Source organism: Plectropomus leopardus, chromosome 5 (genome assembly GCF_008729295.1).
Source record: "Plectropomus leopardus isolate mb chromosome 5, YSFRI_Pleo_2.0, whole genome shotgun sequence".
Taxonomy (NCBI): domain Eukaryota; kingdom Metazoa; phylum Chordata; class Actinopteri; order Perciformes; family Serranidae; genus Plectropomus; species Plectropomus leopardus.
The window spans coordinates 30,446,732-30,472,510 of record NC_056467.1 but is presented as its reverse complement, the minus strand read 5'-3'; the positions used below and the strand labels follow the sequence as shown (position 1 = coordinate 30,472,510).

General features: G+C 36.4%; 1 protein-coding gene across 1 annotated transcript in view; it reads left to right on the top strand.

The window, feature by feature from the left end:
• LOC121943457 (unconventional myosin-VIIa-like) overlaps window positions 1–25,779 on the top strand; it is a 58,286-nt gene that overhangs the window by 6,620 nt on the left and 25,887 nt on the right. Inside the window, exons 2-17 of the mRNA XM_042486976.1 lie at window positions 7,014–7,127; window positions 7,862–8,014; window positions 10,562–10,746; window positions 11,295–11,416; window positions 12,015–12,157; window positions 13,013–13,126; window positions 13,286–13,354; window positions 13,762–13,846; window positions 14,124–14,200; window positions 14,566–14,685; window positions 15,149–15,291; window positions 15,563–15,773; window positions 16,506–16,641; window positions 16,976–17,082; window positions 22,360–22,497; window positions 23,973–24,131. Coding sequence (XP_042342910.1) covers window positions 7,014–7,127; window positions 7,862–8,014; window positions 10,562–10,746; window positions 11,295–11,416; window positions 12,015–12,157; window positions 13,013–13,126; window positions 13,286–13,354; window positions 13,762–13,846; window positions 14,124–14,200; window positions 14,566–14,685; window positions 15,149–15,291; window positions 15,563–15,773; window positions 16,506–16,641; window positions 16,976–17,082; window positions 22,360–22,497; window positions 23,973–24,131 — 2,076 coding nt within the window. The remainder of the gene's footprint in view (window positions 1–7,013; window positions 7,128–7,861; window positions 8,015–10,561; window positions 10,747–11,294; window positions 11,417–12,014; window positions 12,158–13,012; window positions 13,127–13,285; window positions 13,355–13,761; window positions 13,847–14,123; window positions 14,201–14,565; window positions 14,686–15,148; window positions 15,292–15,562; window positions 15,774–16,505; window positions 16,642–16,975; window positions 17,083–22,359; window positions 22,498–23,972; window positions 24,132–25,779) is intronic.

The following is a 25,779-nucleotide window of genomic DNA, read 5'->3' as shown; positions in this document are numbered from 1 at the left end:
CTTTTAGTTGATCCTCTCAGCTTTTGAAGAGTTATGTGTTGCAATAACACCTCTTGTAGCTCCTGCTGCATCATGGCCAAGTGAGCCTATTCCTACTGACAAGCACATAGCCATAGCATCATGTGACCTTAAAAGCCAAAAAAGTGTTTCCATTGCAGTTTTGCAAAATCTGCCTTTTTCTAATAGCTTGTAATAGTACCTAGGCATATTTAACATTTGCAAATGTTAAGCCTGGAGAGAATCATATGTGTGATTGTGTTTGTGTGTGTGTGTATTCATCTCTCTGAAGGTAATATTGCAAATTATTGGACCAATCAGCCTCATCTTTTGTGTATATGGTAAAGGACCTCTTGTGGTTGCAGTGATTCACAATTGTTCAAAAAACGATTTTCACCAAATCGGCTTGGCTAACCATTCATCTCTTCCCCTGAAATTTCTTCACTCATTGTTTTCAGTGTTTGTGATTTATCCCTTAGATGAGAGACGGAATAGATAAAAGGTCATGTGTCAGATCAAAACTAAAAATGTGGTTGTGTGCCCTGTGGATCAAGTTTTTCTGTAGGCCGTCGCAGGAGCTAACGTAACCCTGGTTCCTTCGTCAAAAAGTCTATGGGATCTTTCGACTGGATTTTGGATAATTGCAGAAAATAAGCTCTTTGGCAAACAAACATTTATGATACTTACATGTTATGTTCAGCAACATAATCTTCACAAATAATCTTCACAGTTTTTGAAGCCTAGATGTATTTGCCGGCCATAAAGGAACTACACTAGAGTCGCATGACTTAACATCTTTACCACGACATGGCTGTATATATTGTGTTAGGCATTGCCGCTTTTTTAAGACACATAATGCTTCAAAGTTCACAGTGGGGTATTTACCAACATATTTTAAGTTGTAGAGCAAAACATGAAAGTCTCTTCAGCTTATTTTAACCACAGACTTATTTAAGGCTTCTCACCCATTGATTTCAAGATGTGGGAACCAGAAGAGTTCAGAAATGACTCTTAACTCATTTCCAGGTTTTAGGACTTTTAGGACTGGGGCAAACTAGAACTTTACAGCATTAGCCTTAAGATGCCATTTCTGCTTGTTTTACTGTGAATTACATCTTTTGGTCAGTTGCATGTCACATTGGTTGCTTAGATCGTGGAAAGAAATTCTGTATTATATACTGTAGATCATGAAATCCCACACTGAACTCTCATGTAAGATGTGATTCTTACACTAACTTTCATTCATCCTATAGCATCCTATGCCTATTCCTTCTAGTTCTGTTTGTGATTGTGGACTGCTGGTTAAGTAACAAACAAAATCATCATTGAAAAGCACTTTATTATGTCCATGATCAGTTGCCCAAGGTCTTCCGAGTTACATCCATCTGCACACAGGTACTAGATGTGTGGATGATGGGAGGTAGAAAGAGGTGAAGGAAAAGAAAGACTGCACAGAGATATAAAAGACAAAAAGACAGACACTGAACAGATCCTCTGTGTTAAATAATTCAACATGTGGTTTCTGATAGTTTGCTGTTGGCCCTGCTTGCTCCATTTTACTCTGTCACAGGCTGTGTGTGTGTGTGTGTGTGTGTGTGTGTGTGTGTGTGTGTGTGTGAGAGAGAGAGAGAGAGAGAGACAGGTGCTTGGTGGTGTAATGTTCAGGTGGCTCAGTTTGCCAGACGGAGTATTTACTTAATTAAACTGACATGTATGTAATACACACTCAAACAACCATTCATCCTACTCACACAACACACAGTCATCTACTCTTGCTCACACACGGAGTAGGAAGGAAAGAAAAATAGAAATAAATATAACTAAAGCTAAATAATAACAGCAGCATGCCATCAATGTTATGCTGACAATGATAGCAAGTCGATGGTGACCAGAGATAATTTTTTTTACCATATTTAGCTTTTTGCTTTCCTATCTAAAGTTACATGGGTTAGGTTTAGGAAAAGTAACATGGTTCACTTGATTTAACTTGATTCCAAACACACAATACATGATGTTAGAAAAAGTCTAATTATTTTGTTAGACTAAAACTGGACTTTAAATTACATGTAAACATGTTATAAGCACTGAGGAGGAACTTTTGTTTTTAATTTTGGCTTAGGTGAGGGAAATACAACTTAAAAAGATAGTATTTTATACATGTATATATATATTTTTTTCTTTTTTTTTAAAAGTCACACTCCAGCCACCTTCCTCCTCTGATGAATAAAATACAGTCCCACAGCAAAAGCATGGAAGCTAAGTGATGTACCACCATGGATTGTTCCGCAGCAAAACCTATTTTAGCCATCTAAAAAAAAAATAAAAAAAAAAATCTTCTCTTAACTTTCCACAATAAATGATCAAGGCAGTGGAAGAGCAGCAGCTCAGCTGTTCAGTGGAGTAAAATGACGTTTTACTCCATTGATGTGATGTTTTCATCAATGGAGTCTTGTGTTTTTGATATTACGGCTTTACGGTGAAAATATTCTAAATATAGTGTAGGCTACAATCAAACTGGCTTAAAACTAATCAGTAAAGGTAGAATTAACTCAGTGCAGATTAATTATATGTACATGACTCGTCGGTTTTCTACCCTGAAGTAAATAAACAGTTGTGATTGTGATTCAGTTTATGGCAACTAGCTGAAATAGGGCATATCTCCACCTGCCTTGGTGAGTCGGACATACTTCCATCAATAAATGGATTCTCCCCCGTTGTTTGTATATTGGGACGATGACAGTAGTCCAGTTAAATGGCCTAATCGAGCTATGATCGTAGCTCGACTAAACTGTGCATGTAAAGGTACTGACTGATCTCCTGGGGGAAAGTCCTGTGTTGTTTGAACCATTCACTGACCCAAGCAGCCTTTTTATGCAGACTTTTCCCTTTTCTTTGTGAGAAAGCGCCAGGGTGTAGATGTTTATACCCCAATAACAGATACACCTGTATGACATGTGAATTACATGTTGTGAGGATGACTCATTCCTCTGTTTCTTTAAGTGTTTGTTACATCTTTTTCCATGTTTGTTCCTTACCAAGCTTCTCAGATCTGATTTGTTTTGTCATTAAACCCATTAAATTCATGTAGGATCAACTGTAGCTCACAGAGTTAATTTTATTATTCATCAAAATAAAGACTGACTAGAATACAGTTTTTTTCCACATCAATAGGTGCATGCACAAACAGTGCATAAGAGCAGCCTGAACCACTCACAATTCTGAGTAACATTTTGTTAAGTGTTAGAATTATTATTAGTATAAGTAGTATACTAATATTGTCCTTAATGTTTCTCTGCCAGGAAGCACTCAGTTTATCCTGTATAACCTGCAGAATTTACATCACAGTACAAGCCTGTAGTGTATTTATCTTTATAGAAATCCAACACCTTAGGACACACCTGAGGAGGAAGTGACATCTTGTTGCCATTGGCGACGGGAGGTTGTGAGGGGCTGGGTTAAGTGTGAATGTGATAGAGAGAGAGAGAGCAGGTGGACTGTCCCAAAATGTTGCTGCAGTGGAACTTAAAAGTGATCTGAAAATTAGCAGAAGGCAGAATTTTGTTAGCTATTTGGGGTTGATTTCCTCAAAGTGGACCAGAAAGATACAAAGATATGGGACTGAAGGTCATGCACCAGGATGTTTGACCCTGTTAGACTATAAGATCAAATTTTGTCAAGGGAATTTCAGCTTTTTTGAGGTGGACAAGAGAAAGTGACCTGCTTGCACCTGTGATGAATTGAACCTGCTGAGACATGAGGATTTTGAACATTTCAGTGTTTTTTTGACTGTGGATCTAACCTGACTCCTAGTTTGATATTTTACGTGGATATTTGGAAATTACGCAAACTTACAGAACAATTTAGACACCTTTCCACCTATCTGTGTGGATTACAAGGCTTCCATCAGATATCATTGTCAGAGTGTGAGTTTGTCCTGTGCACGTGAAGATGTACAAGCGTCGGGAATATGTGGAGCTTTATGAGAAGGATCTAGCCAAATGGGCGCTACTACGCAACGTCAACACTGTGATGAAAAACAGCACACTGCTGCCGGTACGCAAATGTGTGTATGAGTGTTTTAAGTTTCGTATGTCATAATTGTAAGTCTGTACTCGGTGGGATTTGTGTTGTGTAAGATCCCTGTGTGTGTGTGTTGCCTTGCTTCATGCATCAAATATTGATCATATTTCTGTGGCCTTGTTGAAATACCTCTGTGTGTGTGTGTCTGCGTATTTGTGTGTGTGTGTGTTTATCTATCTTATGTGAGATTGCATAACTGTGTGTTAAATGCATGAATCACAAGAATGTGGTTGTCTGTTTCGATTTTTAATCTGAGTCATGAATCATAATTGTATATCTGAAAACATCTGACGTGCCTTTGTGTGTGTGTGTGTAAGTGCGGTGTGTGCGCATATGTCTGCCTTGTTGCATGTTATTAAAAACCGTTGCACAGAGGCTGCAATTTGTGGCAAGGTCTGAGCGACAAAAGCAGTGCTTTAACTTCAGTCTTGTACATCATAGGATTGAGTTGACCTTAAAGGAACTTTAACTTTAACAGAATCACGTTTTTGTCAGAAATCAGTTACCTTAGCACAAAGGCTGCAAACAGGAGGAAACAGAAAGACTATTGAAAGGTAACAAAATCCAGCTACTAACACCTCCAAGACTGTGTTCAGACCAACTTTAGCTCTGTGTGAAAAACACAGCCTTTTCATTCATTTGAATGTGGCTCTACTTTTACCAGACCACAGCATGTTGATGTCCAGCGACAGCAAATTCCAGCAGTTTAACTTGAGATTGTTGTGCTGAAAGATAAAATGACATATACGTAAAGCCTGTATTATAGTTTTTTTAAACCAATGTGGAGTGTTTTGGCATTTGATAATCCTTCAAACTCATGGATCTGTTATTCAAACTGGATTTCATGGATTGTCTTTTTCCATTTTTTGTTTGTTGTATTGGTTGTGAACCAGTGGTATTGCCCCCAGAAATCTTGTAATAGGCATGGCCAAATGGGGCTGCTGAAAATTTTAGGGTGGCAAAACTAAAAGCCATGATTACATTTCAAGAATTTAGTAATGCTGTTAAAGGTATATTGGCTAGTTATGTGCAAATTAAGCAAAGACATCTCACAGAAAAAAAGAGAATTGTTAACAAAATTAAGATAATTACTTCAGTCGGTAACACATTAATAAATTAAGTTTTCACATCTGCAGTTCCACACAGTTGTGTTAATCAAACTTGATAAATTGATTTGAAAAACTTAATTAATTTATGTGTTACTGACTGAAGTACTTATTTTACGAGTTGGTTAAAATTTGTCTTTTTTCAGTGCTGTTTTTGTTAAACCACTATTTTGGTTTTTCAAAGGTTAACAATGTGTGACTTCAGTGTAATGGTAGAACATGAGAGGCCTCATGGTGACTGTAACTGACTACAAGGAGCCAAATCCAGGAGGGAGAAACTTTTCAGAGATTACTGTTCAGGTCTACAGTGTGAAAGATTGATGCCGAAATTGTTGACAGTCAGATATTTAACTGCCTCTGATTTGTAAGCACCTGCTCATGGTGTTCATTCACCTCTCTGTACTAACCCTTCTTTCCTCTCCTACATAACGACTGTCTGCACGTTAGATGTCCTCTCTGCCCACCTCAACAAATTCCTGGTACACATTTTGTGTTATTTTTGTGTTTTTTTCCCCGAAGCTTCCAGGCCAGACAGGACTTTATGTCGGCATCAGGAGATCATCTGGGGTTCATTTCACCCTTTTCAGACTGCACCATTTATTTAAATACTACAATTAAAATACTAAACCTGATAAGTCTTAGCTTTTGATAAGTATTTCACTGCTGGAGAAATGGGCTTTTCATAAAATGGACCTGTTTACGCAGCAGAAAGGCACATATACTTTTAAAATTGGTGCTCCCTGATTAGAACCCCCCCACAGAAAATAAGGGCTGTGACATTTGCTTTTGCACGAAAGGAAGAAAATCTACAACTACCGGAATGTAGTATGCGATACTGGACCTATGAATGATCCCTCCGGTGGGTGACATAATGTGAGTTGGGGTTTGCCAGCTCGTCTGAAAAAAACATGATGTGGTGGTAGTCAAACAGAAAGCTAAAATAAGAGAAATAGGTAACACAGTAACAGAGTTTTGATTCATATTTTATTAGCACTGCCTAGTTTTACCATTTGACCTCCTAAATTTTCAGCCTCTGTTTTCATAATACAGGAAACAGTACAGCGTCAACTTCCTGTTCACAAATTCTCATAATAAAGCTAAATAGTGCACTAAAATATGATAATGAAATGGGAGAAATAGGCAATACAGTAACAGAATCTTGGTTAATATTTGATTTGTGCTGCCTAGTTTCATTTGTGTTTGAGAAAGAAAGAGAGAAACCGATCTCTCTCTTTCAATCTTTTTTGTGTCTGCAGTGGCGAGCATAAAAAAGTGAGCAAGTACAATCTGTATTTCGAGCAGCAGCCCTAGAGTCAATGAAAAATCCACCTCAAAATGCGTCATCCGGAAGATTTTTCATTGGCAAATGAGCATGGAGATCCACAGTTCAGTTTACCACAGTTAATTTTACACATATTACCCAAAATATTATGATACAAAGCTGGTTGAAAATTGGTGGCCCATAGCTGTAGAGTGAGATGATATGAGGCCTTATTTAACCACAGTCTGACTGATTAGAAATGGTTCACGTCTCCAGGCTGTACTAAGCCTGGTCTCGGTGCAGTTTGAAAATGGTTATGATTCAGTTTTTCAAATAAAGAAATAGGGATTCTAATCATGGGTCCGATCATCTTACAAAATCCAAACTTATCAATCACATTCATGGAGATGCTGTAAATAAAGGCATGGTTCTGATTTCTCATGTTATCATCCTCATTCCTCTTTATCTGACCTTGATTTAAATTTAATTCTTTCTCTTACAGTAATTCAACTAAATTAGGATCCCAGTCCTGATGCTGGCTTTGATTTTAATTGTCAATTTCTTTCCAGGGCGACTATGTCTGGTTGGACCTGAAGTCTGGTCGGGAGTTTGAGGTGCCAATCGGCGCCGTGGTCAAACTCTGTGACTCAGGACAGATCCAGGTGGTGGATGATGAAGGAAATGTAAGTGCTGAAACACACTCAATTATGAAAATAGGTTTCTTTATGCCACGGGGAGCATGCTTGACTGTGTCTGAAATCACCCCACATGACAGGGATACTACATGTTTCTGGGATTTTAGGACATGTGTTGTATTTTAAGACCTCTTTATGATTTTAGGATGTTTCTAGCATTTTAGGAAATTTCTAGGATTTTTATGACGTTTCTAGGATTGTAGAACATTTCTCGGATTTTGAAGACGTTTCACTGATTGTAGGAAATTTCTAGAAACTTAGGGTCTTTCTAGCATTTTAGGACATTTCTTTATTTTAGGACATTTTTCTGATTTTGGGACATTTCTCTAATATTAGGATGTTTATAGGAGTAGAGGACATTCAGGATTTTAGGATGTTTCTAGTACTTTAGGACATTAAAGGCTGAGATAGGACCTCTGTTGGGAGGTGCGTGGGATTCTCCACTGGCATTTTTTTAAATAAACAAGCTCTATTATGATGCTTTTTATGCACTCTGGCACCTTATGTATACTAAAAGTGCATAAACAATTCCCAGTGCGAATCACTTTATTTTTATTTCGAATACTAAAATAGTTTAGGGGCCACCTGACATCCTAAAGGGCCAGATTTGGGCCATAAGTTCAGTAACACAATCCTACAGTATCTACTATAGCTATTTTAGTTGATTGTCTGAATTCTGAGTGTCAAATTTACACACATCCCTTCTCCCCCTCTTCCACCAGGAGCACTGGATCTCCCCACAAAATTCCACCAACATTAAACCAATGCATCCCACCTCCATCCATGGCGTGGAGGATATGATCCGCCTGGGAGATCTCAACGAAGCTGGCATCCTCCGAAACCTGCTCATCAGATACAGAGAAAAACTCATATATGTGAGTATTGCTGCAGTTCTGTTCCTATGCTACTGCTGCACACTGATACTGATACACTTAGTTGTAAAACTACAGCCTCAGCTTTAGTAACACTCCATCAGTACTATCTCACAACAAACCAATCATTACCAACCTGTGACGTCTGCTGTTGGCTGTTTTTCTGCTCTCATCTGAATTCTTAATTTGCCCTTCTTGCTATCCTCCTTCCTTCTTCCCTTTTCCTGTTTCCTCTGAAGACAAACTGTGGTGGCAGGGTAAGTGAGCTCCTGCTCATCGAGCATGGCTGGAGAGAGATCTATAAATTAATACTTGTATTTGATACAACACCTGCACGGCCTCATAAACATCAACATGCAGTATATTTGTTATTGAACTGTATCGGTAACTGCATGTATGTTGCATGTTTTGATTGTTTCGTGTTAGTAGTGGTCTGTTTCATAAACTTGAAATTGTAAAGACACCATGGATGTTACATACTTAGCATTAAGTTACATAGGTTAAGTTGCAAGTGAAGTTGCACAGGTTAGGGGTTTGGGAAGCAAAGTTTGGTAGGTTAGGTTCAGGAAAACAAACATGGTTGAGCATTGTCACGTTACTTGCATAACGTAGAGTTATGTACTTAACATAAACGTACGTACTTAACGTGAAGTTAAGTGAACCTACTTAACTTAAACTTATATGTTTAACATAAAGTTACATTTGTTAGGTTTTGGTAAAAAAAAAAAATGGTTGGTATTATCACATTACATAACTTATGTAAAGTACTACTTTATGTGAAATCATGTCATTAAGTTTAGGCAAGTAAAGTTACATAGGAAGGTATAAGAAAAAAACATGGTTGGACATGGCCAGGTTACATACATAATTAAAGTTACATAGGTTGCATTTAGAAAGGTAAAAAAGTGGCTTGGTTTAGGAATGGAAATATGGTTGGGCGCTGTCATGATACATACTTTACATAAAGGTATGTACTTTTTTTTTTGAGCAATTATTTATTTATTGATTAAACAACAAACCGGGACAAGAGTATCACACTCATCATCATCACTGAAAATGGAAGATGCAAATTTGGATGCTAATATCAAAAACAAAATGAAGATGCCAAAGCATTTATATACAACCAAACACCAACAAAAAACAACCAAACTACACTATGACACAAAAAAATTAAACAGCTTTGGCTTAAAGTCTTGACAAACTGTATTTTCAACAGTGCACGACTACGCTACATGGACTAAGTTTCTCAGGCTTAGCTGTAACCAAGCTCAGCTCTGCAGCCTGGGTGCATGTTTGTTTGCTTCCAACATGGCCGTCTGTTCTCTCGTAGCGAACACTGATACGTTGTCATTGTCATTGTCATCCCTCACCATCTGAGCTACGAGACCTGCGTCACCTCATCTACCCTCCACCATTCTTCCCTGACACTGATGAAAGAATCTAATTTGTTCAACACGTGTTTGATTTTATATTTGACTTAATTTTCATTAAATAGAATCATTTAAAAACTGTTAGGCTATACAGTATATACTAAGCTGAAGCTTATTTGCAGACTCTGTTCCTCAGTGGGCTTTCAAATTCATGCCGAAGCAATTAAAGAATCAAAGAGATTCAGGCTAAAAGTAACTAAACAGATAGTGTGCATGTGTCTCTGTATGTATGAATACTTACATTCCTGTGTATGCATAGAGCCATACTGTATGTGCTAGATTGTGTGTTACTGGCATTTTTAATTAAAAATTGGTGTCTGACCTCTTTATCATACCAAAACTGGCCTGTTTATCAGCTACAAGAATCAAATTATTCACAATTACAAACCACTGAATGTTGGGCAGGGGTGTAAGTAACTAACTTATTAATGACACATATTGTACTTGAGTATTTCCATTTTAGGCTATTTTATGCTTCTAGTCCACACCACATTTAAGAGATAAATGTTTTAATCTGACAGCTATAGTTACAAGTTATTTTCTGATTAATATTTTTCGAACAAAACATACGATTTTTAATGCCACTCAGGTTGTTTCAACTAACTGCACTGTACTGCAAACCCAGGCTTTCAAGACTCAATTATCAACTTATTTATATGATAAAAAAAAGAGGAGGAACTTATAACCATAAACCAGTGGTATAAAAGATCTGGGTCCAGGCACTTAGGATGGTTTGAAAAGCATAAACGACCTTTAATTCATAAGGCTTGACACATAAAAAAAATACCTATTTTTAATGTCTGGTTGATTCCCTTCCATGACCACCAGTGGTTTGAGGGACCCCAGAGGCTCCCTGCTGCCTCTCTTTTTCACATAATTTATATAATCCTGGCTTTGAAAGACTAAAACATCTGGTCTTTATAGATTTCAGATAGTCTTTAGGTTTGTCCCAAGCTGAAAGGTTCTGAATAGTTCTACTACCTCTCCTGTCCAGTATGTCTTACAGATAATTTGTAATGGTTCAAAATTTAAGGCTAACAGCAGCTTCAGTCCAAAATAATCAGCATCACATCAGCCTTAAAAAGCTCTAATTTAATCCTTCCTCTTCTTCTGTGCGCAGACCTACACCGGCTCCATCCTGGTGGCCGTCAACCCTTACCAGCTGCTGCCGATCTACACGGCCGACCAGATCCGTCTCTACACCAACAAGAAGATTGGTGAAATGCCGCCCCACATATTTGCCATTGCTGATAACTGCTACTTCAACATGCAGAGGAACAACCGCGACCAGTGCTGTATCATCAGGTAGGGAACAGTTCTGTAGGTAAACGTGGCTGAAAACCAGATTTCTAGTATGTGACAAAGATGCAGATGGTATTTAATAATCATACACACAGGTGATGTACTGTACACATTTACACACTAATCAGGATGGAGAGGGGATTAAATTTAAGCTTAAGCATCCAATAGTCTTTATTTACCAACAGAAATGTGTCTGAAGTACAAATTGTCAAAAATTGTTGTGTACTGAAAGTTGGTCTAGAGTGCTTGGACAGACTGCATGCTGTTTTAGATATCTTTATTTGCCACATACAGATATTTTCTGATATAAAGATTGTGTACTTGATATTGTATTCAAAGGCACAGTTCTTAGACAGTACAGCATTTTGTTTCAAACACTTGTGTAATTTGTTTGGGAAAAGTTTTTTGTCAGGAAAAATTTATTTATTAGGGGTAAAGTACTGACAAAAGTACCCAAAATCAGTGGCATCAAAATCTTTTACACGGTACTCAGCTCATGAAAAATCTGTGTTTTACTGTTTTACCACACATTCATGTGTGTGACTTAATAGTGGTGAGTCTGGAGCAGGGAAAACAGAAAGCACCAAACTGATCCTTCAGTTCCTGGCAGCCATCAGCGGTCAACACTCCTGGATAGAACAGCAGGTCCTGGAGGCCAACCCCATACTAGAGGGTAGGAACACACACACACACACACACACACACACACACACACACACACACACACACACACACACACAGACACACACACAATGCATTTCCTAGCCCCTTACCCTAACCTTAATCTAAAACTAATTTTAAACTGAACCTTAAAGCAAAGTGTTAACCCTTAAACAAGCCTTTGAAGAGGTGAGGACTGGCCAAAAACATGTGAAGACAATAAGCAGCAAAAGAAACAAATGACAAAGTACACAAAGTACAAGAAAAATGTTCAAAAATGTCTTTATTTTCTTATTTTTTTTCCCTTTACATTTTCCCCTAGCTTTTTAGAAATGGTTTTCTAAATCTACTAATTTGTTGCAATTTGTGGAACATGTCTTGCCAAGCTGCTCATTTTCTTGTCCCAGGTTTTTAAAAAAAATTTTTTTTTAAATAAATTGCATCAATTTGCTCAGGGTTCAAAGGTTTGAATACTTGTTGTCAATAAATGTTCTTACATTTGAAGCATCATGAAAACATACATATGCACAAAAGTACATCAGCAGTGATGTGCACTTATCCATGCATCTGTATGACATCATTATGAATGGTTTCTGTTGCTTCTCTTACAGCTTTTGGCAATGCTAAAACAATCCGCAATGACAACTCGTCTCGTTTTGGGAAATATATCGACATCCACTTCAACAAGAGAGGAGCCATAGAGGGAGCCAAGATAGAGCAATACCTGCTGGAGAAATCCAGAGTCTGTCGACAGGTGTGGCACTAAATGAAAATACCTGTCCAATGCTCAAACCTTAAACTCTTCAGAGTTCTATCGAAAAATTCTGACAAAACAGTAAAATAAATACACTTTTTGCAGCTTGTTTTTCTATTTAGAAGTAGAGGCTATTGTGTTGTCACTGTAGGGACTATATTTTGTTTTCATTTTTTATTTCACAAAATAATTTTTTAACCAGAAAAAAACTCTTAAGGTTAAAAATCTCAAACAAAAGTTACAAACAGTCAACATGGTACAAAAATACTAAATCAATATATACAACTCAAAAGCAAACAATTTTAAACACAAAAAGAACAACAAATAAAGTTACCACAAGGAAAAACTAAAAGTATGTTAATATATGCTTTAAGTAAACCATAAAAACAAGACAGTTCAAAGACCAGCCAAAATACACCCTGACACTGGCATGTAGGAGATGACATGCAAAAGTCCTGCAGCCGTGCCTTAAAATGGCCTCGAGCAACCAAAAAGTGTAACTTCAAGTCTTTCTGCCGAAAATTCCACATTTATAAAGCTGCATACATTCAAAGGCTCTTTTGCCAAACTCTGTATGAACTTTAGGAATAGACAATATGAACAAGTTTAATTTATGCTTTCATTAGTCTTGTGTACCTATTCATACTTGTACCCACACAGAAACATCTGCACAACTTACTTATATTGTTTAGGGTGTTGAATACTGCTTTCTTGTTAAAATGTAATCTCTCTTTCTTTGCTTATGTAATTTATTCAAATTGTTGTTTATCTCCTTTCTTTGTGCTGCTGTAACATGTGAATGAAATGCTTTATTTGATGTAATAACGGGACATTTATTTTTTCCTCTCTCCACAGGCTCACGATGAGAGGAACTACCACATCTTCTACTGCATGCTGAAGGGCATGACTGCAGACGAGAAGAAGAAACTCGGCCTGAGCAAAGCCACTGACTACACCTACCTGACCATAGTGAGTGCAGTGTCACCTCCATCCTCATGATCCTCATGTGAGCTGTGTCAGTTATGTCATTATTGACATATTTTGTTTTTGGTGTGTGACGTCTTCTGGGAGCAGTGCTGGTTTAATATTTGGTTACCACAAACTGAGTCTATCTGTGTTTCTCTGCAGGGTAACTGTACAGTGTGTGATGGCCGAGACGACATGAAAGAGTACTCCAACATCCGCTCCGCAATGAAGGTACTGATTAAAACCACTCACTGGGGAATTTGTTTTGATTTCTTTCAAAAACAATGGAAAAACATAATGGGCAACCTGGCATGTCCTGCAAACTGCACAAGAAAGTATAAGGTAACAAAAATGACCTGAAAAATTGATGTAATAAATTATTAGACATAATTTTTTTAAAGGGAAAAATGAAATATATATATATATTTATGAATTTATTTGTATATTTGAAATTACGTTACAAAATAGAGACTCTCATTTACTTTCTTGAGGTCATTTTCTTGTTTGTTTTTTTATTTTTGTTTTTTGAAAGAAATCCAGCCAACTCTCTTAGGTTTCAAAGGGTTAAAAAGTGGTTCCTCATGTATTTAAATAAACTGGAAGTTGATTCCTTTTTTTTCCTTTGCTCTGTTGTGCAGGTACTAATGTTCACAGACAAAGAGAACTGGGAGATTTCTAAACTGCTGGCTGCTATTTTACACATGGGAAACCTCCGATATGAAGGTAAAGTCAAAACAAATTTTGGTGAAGAAACTTCCTGTTTCGGTCTTTCTTACCCTTTTTCTTTTAGAGGCTTTTTTTAGGTTTTTAAAAATGATTTAATCAACATCTGGATTTACAGTTAATATTGTTCCAAAAAGTCAAAAATAAAATGGTTTTCTTTATTGTTTAAATAGGATTAAATTACAATGATTACAAATGATTTCTAGTGTTTGTCATACTGCCACTACTATAAATGTTTTATATATATATATAACTCTGTTGACCTCTGACCTTGCAGCTCGTACCTATGATAATCTAGATGCCTGTGAAGTTGTCCGCAGCCCTCACCTCACCACTGCTGCAACACTGCTGGAGGTACTTTTATTTTGACAAAATGAAAGACATTTACGCCATGAATGGATGCAGAGAATAAACAAATCGGTACATTCAAATTTAACTGAATGCAGGATATTCAGAAGTTAATGCCCAAAATTTTCTGTACAATATCCATATATTGTATCCGTACATTGCTATAATCACTGTTAAACACCTGCAAATCAAAACTGTAGAAAACATTTGATAAAAGCAGTTTTGTAACTTGTCAGTAATCAAGAACCTGAAATTGTATTTTTCATTTCCGTGCAACTTTTAGAAGATGAGTTGAGGTTGAAAGAAATGAAACAGATTTGCTGTATCACAAATTTGTGTGTGTGTGTGTGTGTGTGTGTGTGTGTGCGCAGGTGGACAGTAAGGATCTGATGAACTGTCTGACCAGCCGAACTCTGATCACCAGAGGAGAGACCGTCTCCACCCCACTCAGCATAGAACAAGCTCTGGATGTGCGGGATGCTTTCGTTAAGGTGCAACATTAATTGTTAAAACGGTCTAACATTAATCTTTGTTTTTCAGCATACAAGTTTTATCCTATATGGCCTTAAATATGAGCCAAAAACTAAGATCTGTTACAGGAGTTTAAAAGTGTCCTTTGGAGAAAACGATCTCAAGTTATGTTTCAGTGTTTACATGGTGTGTATCCTTAAGCACTAACAAAGCTGTTGAATGCATTTCTTTCCTCATAAAACGTTTGCAAAGCTGATAGTTTAAGTATTTTAAATCCTGCTATGTTTACATCCTTATTTGCTAGCTTGCAGTCTTTTTCTTTTGTGCCTTTGCTGGTGCATCGATGTATTTCTTACCACATTACTGCATCCAGTGGATCAGTAGACAAGTGGGAAACCTCAACCGTATGCATAGCCATAAAAGGTGTTGTATGGTGACTTCACCTGTGTGTGTGTGTGTGTGTGTGTGTGTGTGTGTTTGCAGGGAATTTACGGCCGTTTGTTTGTATGGATTGTGGAGAAGATCAATGCAGCCATTTACAAACCTGCGTCTTCACAGCCCAAAGCTGTCAGACGCTCCATCGGACTGCTGGACATCTTTGGCTTTGAGAATTTCACTGTCAACAGGTACAACACACACACACACACACACACACACACACACACACACACACACACAGTCATCACCACAGATATATCTAGATATACATCAAATCACTACTTTTTTCTGCATATTAAAATGAAGCCAGTAGTGTTCATCATATTGGCCTCTTACATTTACAACACATACACCATGTAAAACTTCTCCCTCTCACCTCATAAATTCTTTACGTGAAGAGCATCAGCTGAAGTTCTCCTGTCATCACTTTCTTGTCACTTCTCGCCGTCCATCCTGCAGCTTTGAGCAGCTGTGCATCAACTTCGCCAACGAGAACCTGCAGCAGTTCTTCGTCCGTCACGTCTTCAAGCTGGAGCAGGAGGAGTACAACCTGGAGCACATCAACTGGCAGCACATCGAGTTCACCGACAACCAGGACGCTCTGGACATGATCGCCATCAAACCCATGAACATCATCTCGCTCATCGACGAGGAGAGCAAGTTCCCCAAGGTACACACACTCACATGATGGATGGCAGAACGCAGCTGATATGATTTAAGTTCTGCTCACTCAGAGGACAACACTGTCAGAATGTTCTGTTTTGGCTACCTTGCACCACAATGTTTCTACAGTAGCCCAGAACGGGCATACCTAAAACTGGCTCTAGATAGGGGCATTTGTGTTTTTTACATTGGCCACCATAGTTATCAGCCCCTCAGCGATGAGCCACATAGCATTGGAAAAAAACTTATTTTAAGTGTGAGACTGCTTTATTCTGTGTTTTTACTGCTTTAAATCACAGCTTCTGTCTGTTTTGAAGAGGAAGAGACCTCTGTGGATAATTTGGCCCTCTGTATAAACCTCCTGAAACGTCTGGATGAACGCTTTAAAAGGAAAAAAGACATAAGCATTTGTTAGGTTAGCAGCCCGTCTGCACCATGAACAGCATCAGAGAAACACTGATTTAAAAAAAAAAAAGCTTTACAGTGAAATTGCTTTATTCAGTGTTTTTACTATATTTGGAGAGGAAGAGACTGAAGGAATTTTAACCGAGAGTTCACGCTAGCACACGAGAGAACTTTCCTTCCTCACTGTTGGATAACACTAAATTCTACACACTGCTTCTTTTTAAAGGTGTTCCTGTAGGTTTAAGATTCAAAACCAAGTTTTCAGGGGCTTTAAACTGTTTGTGTTTGTGTATGTGTGTGTTTGTGTGTGTGTGTTTGTTTGTTTGTTTTTCAGGGTACAGACACCACAATGCTGAACAAGCTAAACTTTCAGCACAAAGTCAACACAAACTACATCCCTCCAAAGAACAGCCACGAGACTCAGTTTGGCATCCAACACTTTGCTGGAGTCGTTTACTACGAAACACGAGGTCAGAGTCACTGCAGACGCACCACAGAGCAATAATTCAAATGTTCCTCCCAAAACTGTATGAACACAGCAGATATTTAGTGAGGCCAGTTTGCTTCTGTTATTACTATTTATTAATGTTATTTATGACCACACATGATTATTTTTGTTTCATATTTGCTAAAAAATAGTGGATGATGCACTTTTTAAAAAAATAATTGATAACTACATGCTATTGTGTTTGTTTATTATTATGTGCATGCTGTAACACAGTTTGTTTTGTGTGTGTTGTGTTGTGTGTGTGTGTGTGTGTGTGTGTGTGTGTGTGTGTGTGTGTGTGTGTGTGTGTCCTGCAGGTTTCCTGGAGAAAAACAGAGACACTTTGTACGGTGACATCATCCAGCTGGTTCACTCGTCCAAGAACAAGTTCATCAAACAGATCTTCCAGGCTGATGTTGCTATGGTAACACAAACACACTCTCACACACACACACACACACACACACACACACACACACACACACACACACACACACACACACACACACACACATATGGTATACCTGCAATATTAATGCTGCTTCTTGCCAGTTTCTGTTTTGTTACTCTCCTGGTAGTTAAGTAGGTGTTCATGCCAGAACCCTTCCCAAGGTAAAAATAAAATAAAATAAAATGAAACATACGCCCCTGTCCCTCCAAACAACGCTCCGTCCCTCCATCCAGCTTACATATTTTTCCTCTTGATTTTATTTTTTTAACTTAACAAATTGCATGTATTCAAGCTCCTCAAATTCCAAATTTGACTTCAGAAGTGGTCCTTTTTTTTCCTCTTTTATCTCTTGTTTTACTTTTACTGTTACACTTTTTCATATCAACCATTATATGAGAATTAGATTAAATTGAAATTAAATTTTGTGTAAACTAAATGCAAGTTTAAATTCTCCAAAATCTGTATTAGTCTGGGACCACTGGATGAACATCACGTCCACAAGAATGGTTTATACCATTTAATGAGGGATGTGACACCAGGATCAGACTAGTCAACACTGCAAATATGCTGCTTGAAAAAGACCCAATATTTACATGCCTTCCTCTTTAGTTTATGCTTAAAGGTCTGAGAATACATTTCAAATCTCTGCTCAAAGAAAGCTTTTAATTATTGTATTATTCATAAAATTTCAAATCTATTATTATTATTGTTATTGCTGTTGTTGTTATTATTATTAATTATAGTACTCATAATTTTATTTTTTGTTTATTATTAGTATTAGTATTAGTATTAGTATTAGTATTATTTTGTGGAAGAACTACATCAAGTTGTAACGTCAAGTTAAACACAATAATAATGACGATACGTCCGGTCAATGCTTCCAAAGTTCAACTAAACACAAGAAACTTGGGCTCTTGATATCATGTGAAAAATAACCTGATAGAAGTTATCAAAAGAGTCAAGCTATAACGTTAAAGTATAGGCTAGCTCAAGCAGTTGGTAGTTCAGGTCCCTGGTTACCATGACAACTGTGTGACAACAGTGGCCAAAGATGGCTGTGTGCATGAGGATACATAACTCCTAATTTTTTTGATGCTCGACAAAAAAAATCACTTGCTTTGTCTTTTTAAAATAAGGTTAACTGAAAAACAACAAAGTATCAAGTCTTTTTCTGCATAAGCAACTTAGGTGATCATACGTTTCCCAGACCTAAAGATATTTCAAGCCTTTGAGTCCCCCAAAACTTTGACATTGAGACATAAAGTGTTCACATAAATAAAATTCTCTCTCTGTGTGTCTGTCTTTATTAATGTTAGCTAAATTGTTTCCAGTTTTTCTGAGGAAAACTGGGGAACTTTAATAAGACTGGTTAAAATATGTATGGTGTAGTTAAACTTTTAGCTCTTGTGAGTTAAAAAGTGCTGTCTTTTGAAATTTCGAACATCAAAAAACTATGATATTAAATGGATCAATCTTTCAGTACTTTTCAGGTACAACCTGGACATTTCTGCCCGTTTTATTTTGAAAGCACAAGCATTAATCTTGACCGGCAGTGCAGTCTGTGCTTATTTGTGTCTAACTTGACGAATCACACTGATGTACTTCACTGTTACAATCACTATGATATTAAAAGACATTTTAATAACCATTTTGCTCATACAGATTTTACTTATGCTATCTGCTCTTATGATATTACTACTAATAACATTTATTGATATAACTATGAATTATTGTATTGTAGTGTTGCAATTTAGATGATAAATACTCATTATTTTAAAAATCATATGGTTATTGATACATACGCTATCTATTATAATTATGCGAATAGTGACGTGCACATTTATGTTAATAACAATTACTGATCAAATTTAGGATTTTTATTGTACTGCAGTTCATCTGTTTGACCACAAGAGGGCAGTGAGAACTCGTGACTCAACAGTCAACTCAATCTTGCATAATCTCCAGCTGTAAAACTTTTAAAACACTTATCTTTTTTTTTTTTAATGTATTTTTAACATATGTAACTGATGCTATTTGTAATAATTACACGAACAGCGACTCGTATATGTTCATATTAACAACAATTATGGACAAAACTATGAATTTATTGTATTGCAGTTCCTATGTGTGACCACAAGAGGGCCGTGAGAACTCGTGACTGCACAGTCAAGTCTGTGTAGGATAATCTCCACACCGTAAAACACAATTGAAACACAATCGTTTTAAACATATTTTTCCAGTAATGCATATGTTACTGATTTTATTTTTATTAATTATGCGAACAGTGACTTTTGAATACATTATAAGTTACTACATTGCAGTTTCTTTGTGTGACCACAAGAGGGCAGTAAATAAATCTGTCTCTAATGTAAAGTTACATACAATTATTGTATCTAACTTTATCACGACTTTACATCCCTATTTTACCAGAAGAGCATTTTCTACTTACCATTTCAAAATAAATCAATCTATAATTAAAGTGCCACGCTTTATTAAAATGAATTAATGCAAACACATATGTTGGCCGGACTCAATTGCTGGTCTTATGATTTTAAAAGTGTACTCTTTTAAATTGCTAGTACAAAATAAATAACGATATGAAAATGATGAGTCTTTCGCTACTAGATAAGTATTACGTGATCATTTCTGCCCATTTTATTCTGAAAGCATAAGCATTAACTTTGACCGGAAGTGTAATTTGTGCTCATTTTTGTGTCTAACTTGATGAATCCTTGGACGAATCACCCTCATGTACTTATTCATTATGACCACAAGAGGGCAGCATTTTCTCCAGACCATGAAACTTTATTAAAACCATAAAATAAATGATTCATATGATTTAAACATAATATTTTTAATAAATCTTTTATTCGTATTGATTTTACTTATGCTTTCTGTTATCTTCAAATTATTGTTAATAACAATATTTGAAAGACCTTTAAATTTATGGTAAATTTTCCTCACTGTGACCACAGAAGGGCAATGAAACTCGTCTCTAACATAATCATCAGGACAGGAAAACTAGATTAAAACCATAGAAATAAATTATTTAGATGATGAAATCCTTTACTTATACAAACTTTTCCTGGTGATATTTGTAATGATCAAAAAAACAGTGACTTATACACATCTATATCAATAACAATTATTAATAAAACTATGATTTTTTCATTGCAGTTCCCCACAGCGACCACAAGGGGGCAGTGAGAACTGACCACCTGACCGTAAAACTGTATTAAAACACAATCTTAAAAAAATCTAATACGTAAGGTGCTGATGCGAATTATGATCATTACACGAATAGTGACTTGTACACACTATTATTAGTAGTAATAGTTATTGATAAAACAATGAGTTGATTGTTTTGCAGTTCTGTTATGGGCCCACAAGAGGGCAATGTTACCCATGAGTCCATAATCAACTCCATATGGCATAATTACCAGACCGTAAAACTTTATTAAATGAATGTCTTTTTAAAAAAAATCTTTTAATAATAAGTACATTACTGGTGTTATTTTTATTAAATACTCCAACAGTAACTTTTGCACAGTCTGATTAATAACAATTATTGATAAAACCACAATTTGTTGGATTACAGTTCCTGTGTGTTACCACAAGAGGCCAGTCAATAGATGAATCAATATTGTGAAGACAGAAACAATATCACAGTAGTTCCGGCCAAAACTTCAAAATAAAACAACGGACAACAACAACACTGCGTTTTTTTTTTTTCGAAAACATCAACACAATAACAAATGTTTGTGAACTTTGTGTTGGTTTGATGTTTGTTTACAAAAATGTCAGTTAGCTAGCTGGTTAGCAAACGTCCCTATAGCTGAGGTAAGTGGAAATAGCAATCCGGTCAGAGAATTAGCCGGTAACAGAATCCGGTGTTACACCTTGAACTTTGAAGAGAGGATGTTTAAGATGAAGCCAGTGGCGTTTCTTGCGCAGCTGTTGTTCATCAGTATGTAGCTTCAGTACGCAAGTTAACCGGTTGCTAAACCAAATCTCTTCTTGTTTATGTCTCGAAGTGTTAACATACACATACATGGTGTAAATATGCAGCTGTTGACGGAGCTAGGCTAGCTGATTACAGTGTTTTTAGCTAGGCTAAATGCGAAGCTAACATTAGCCCCCTGTGCTGATGAAAACAAGTGGCATCCTCTCATGTCACTCCTGGTAAAATGAACAGATTTCGCTAAATATCAGTGTATTTCTTAAAACACTTTACACACTTACAATCTGATATAAATCCTAAAATCTCCTTGTGGTTCTGCTGTGATGAGAAACGCAGATATTCTAGATAAATATGTGTCCTTTAGTAAATGATGTTAAGTTAGCAGATAGATGTAACTGCAACTAAGTTAGCTGAACTAACTTAGTTGTTCTGGACTGCAGCATTTACTTAAATGTGAGGTACTTGTACTTTTTCTTAAGTATTTGCGTTATATGTAACTTTGTACTCGTTCTTTTATGTATTATCAATGTTAATGCAGAAACATCATATATAATAGTAAAACACTAACAAACAATTTACTGCTCAATGAGCACTTAGTTAGATTTTGTAGATAAAGCCTAATTTCTTTTAGCTATTTAAAGTTTTGAATGTAGGACTTGTAAAGTGTAATGTTAATACCTTTACTGAAGTCAAGGATCCAATTACTCTTCCATCTCTGAGTACAACTACAATTATATTCATTATCGATCATTCTTCACATTATCTTATGGATTAATCAATTGATTTGTCTATAAGATGTCCGAAAACTCATTTGAAGATGTCCCTAAGAATGTCACGCAGTCTGAGAGACATATTCAGATTGCTCGTTTTTATCCCAAATAAATTCATCTTATTATCAAATATGACAAAGAAAAACGTCTAATCATCACAATTCAAAAGCTGGAACCAGCAAAGTTTGCCATTTTAGCTGTAAAAATAGTGCTGTTAAATTTTCTGTGTATTAATAATTGCAGCTCCAACATCTTGACATAGTTTTTCCCTGGGCTTCATTTTAATTAACATTTAACCCCTGAAAGTGTGAAGTCAGCCAGACAAAGGCTTTTTATATTTAGAGACAGAGAAAGAGGAAAAAGGTTAGTGTCAGAGCTCAGGAAGAGAAAAAGTACTCATTGTTTCTGACCTGACACTTTCTACACTCTCTCACTTTGTGTACATGTGACTCTGTGTGTGTGTGTGTGTGTGTGTGTGTGTGTGTGTGTGTGTGTGTGTGTGTGTGTGTGTGTGTTCAGGGGGCAGAGACCAGGAAGCGATCGCCCACTCTGAGCAGTCAGTTTAAAAGATCTCTGGAGCTGCTGATGAGAACTTTGAGCGTCTGTCAGCCTTTCTTTGTTCGCTGCATCAAACCAAACGAATACAAGAAACCCATGGTGAGTACTAGCAATCTGTACTGAAACAGAATAGAATAAAATAAGTTGTCTTTTTAGGGATTGTAGTTGACATGCAGTTGGGGCAAGAGAAGTAAGATTTCTCTGTTAGTAGTACACTAACAGTAGTATTTTGCACGACAGCAGCTGCTGTCGAGCAAAATATTTCTCTGCATGTTCACTTGTGTTTGGATAATTATGAGTTATGTGGTGCAGACAAAATAAGAACACATTAAGTCTTATACTTTAGAATAAGACTTAATGTGTCCTCATTTATTATGTGTCCTCGTATTTGTTTTATATCTTATTAACTTCATGAACACTCCACTGCAGAGGAGAGCCATAGTCGCCCCAACATACGATTTTAAAAATATTAAACTTCAAGTGACCAGCGTTTGTGTTAAAGCTGTTCATTAGGCGTTAATATTATTTCCTCCCCATGTTGTACATCTTCCTGTTATTTTGCACAGCTCAGCAGACAGATAGTTAATCTGTTCTGAGGCTGCAGTGTCACAAAATATTGCATAAGGTAAGGGAACTTATTATTAATTTTATGTTTTATGTTTAAATAACAGGGTAAGTGGAGGTCATTGGTAATTATATTTTTTTCCAATTACTAATATGAAGTTGCAGGATAAAACAAATGCATATTACATTTAATATGCTGCTTATTTTGATATTAATCTTTTTCTGTGTGAAAAATGAAAGCACTGTTGGAATATATATACTCTCCGGTTTCTGTACAGTTTTAAGCATTAACATTTCAGACTTTTCTAGTTGATTAACCAGATGAATGAAGACAAATGGGCCACAAACAGTGTTTTCTCAGTAGTAACTTCTCTGAATAATATTCATCACTAATAGATAAGCTACAAAGTCAATATGAACAAGAATTGAAACACCATGCGTAGTCTGTTGATCATGTTGTGTAACGTGAAGAAGTTTCAAGACAATCCTGACCAAGATCCATGAGAAATATGAAGTCACATTGTTTCCTTATTATGCAATCAAACAGAAAAGGATTGCGAGCACAAATTTCCACACTGAAATTAAAAATCAGTTGAGAGAAAAACTGTTGATACTGCAATCAAAAAATGTTATAATGCAATGAAATGAATTTGAGATTAACATTGTATTAATGTCAAGTAAAAACTTTTTGTTTTCGAATCCAAAAGGGTTTTTTGCGCATTCAAAAGATTTGCTTGTTTGATTGGTTATAAAAAAAAAAAAGTAACTTCATAGAGAAATAAAACATAGTTAAAGCAAATAATAAAATGATGAATTAATTATTTAAAGTTCTATCTTTTGATTTAAACACATTAAGGAGTTTGAGATGATGATCTTTAACCTTCATTTTGCAAAGCTGTTTTTAAAAAAAAAAAAAAAGTTTCAACACACGTCAGCATGCGTTTTGGGACGACACCTGAGGCATCCTCTGATTCTGGAGGTCAGTAAACACTCAGTGTTTGTGTCTGTAGTTGTTTGACAGGGAGCTGTGTGTGCGTCAGCTGAGGTACTCGGGCATGATGGAGACCATTCGTATCCGCCGCGCAGGATATCCCATCCGCTACACCTTTGTGGAGTTTGTCGACCGCTACCGAGTGCTCATGCCTGGAGTCAAACCAGCGTACAAACAGGTAGAGTCTAACTATAAGAATTAGAATATAAGATGATTGTTTTTCCTGTAAATTACGTTGAAAAGTGTGGGTGTCATAATATACTTAAGGACTTGACAATTATGTGTTCACAACATAGAGGCAGTACTGCTTTCACGCCTACAAAAAGTGTTGCATTATGGGTTATTTCTATCTTTAATGCCAGTAGGCTAGCAAGTTTCTTTAACCCTTTGAAACCTGGATTGACATCACTTTTGTTGTGCTGCGTTTAGACGCTTTTTACAAGTATTTTAACCTTTGAACCCAAAGCAAATGGGTTTGATTTCATTTTCAAAAGACATTGGAAAAAAAGGCCACTTAGCAAATTGGTCAGAAATGTCCAGCAAATTGAAAGAAATCAGTAGGTGAAAATGTCTTTAAAACTATATTTAAAATGATCAAAAATATTTGTTTAAAATGATGCTGCAGAATTCTTATTACTTTTGAAACTGTTTTTCCCCAGTCATTTCATTGTTTGTTTGGTTTTTTTTAAAATTTTACTTTCCTTTTTTATGTTGCTAATTTCCAGGTAATTTTATTTTTTATTTTTTTATTCATACCTTGCAAATTTCTGGGCCATTTCTTCAAAAGTTGCTCATTACCTTCTTTCCATGTTTTTAAAAGAAATCAAGCCAATTCTCTCGGGTTCCAAAGGGTTAAGTCAGTTTGAAAATGAGTCTTTTAAAGTTAATTAGACCTAAAAGTTTTTTTGTTAGTCCAAAGTTCTCCCAGAAGTTGTGCAGTCACAGATGTTGAGGAGCTCAGAAAGACAGTGTTAGGAAAGGTCTTAAAATCAGAGTTGTCTTCTGTTCGAGTTTATGCAGGAATGCAATTTAGAATCCAGAAAGATTTAATAGCATTGAAATCACTGGACACCAAACTTAGATCAACAAGGTGTGTGCATGTGTGTGTGTGTTTGTCATGATACAGCGTTTTCTGATGCCTGCGACCTATCAGATGACAACACATATGTGGCACTTTGTTTGGTCACCATGTAGATTTTTCCCACAGTCCCAACAGCAGACTATTTTTCTTGGACCTTGAAACGTTTCCTCCCTGTGTGTGTGGGTCTGTGTGTGTGTGTGTGTCTGTATCTGTTTGTGTGTGTGTGGTTCTGTGTGTCTGTACGTGTGTGATTGAGTTAAATTTCAGGATATTGTTAAAGTGTATTTATTTTTGTTCACAATTATTTTTCACTCTCAAAAAAGTGGCAAAACCCAAAGTATTACATTCATAAAGAAACTAAATGGAAACTAGATTATTATTTCCCAAATTATTAACTTTACCTTCTGTTTACATTGCAATATGCTGGTAAATCCTCCCTTTCTGCATCATCAGATCACAATTTCAACTTGTTTGTGGTTTATCAAATTCCTGAAAAACTAATGACATTTCCATCAGCTTTGCTTTGTGTTCAGTGGAAACATTTTGGTGAAACATTGAATCTGCTAAACATCCGCATGTTGAAGGATTAGAATAATATTATTCTATGTTGTTCTCATTGTCAACAAATTCCATGAAAAGATGAAAACCAACACATTAATCCGTCTGCTAAAACTCTGAATTCCTGTCAGTGGCTCTCAGATAAAATCCCATTGGTTCCTAATGAAGATCTAAATCTTTAAAAAAA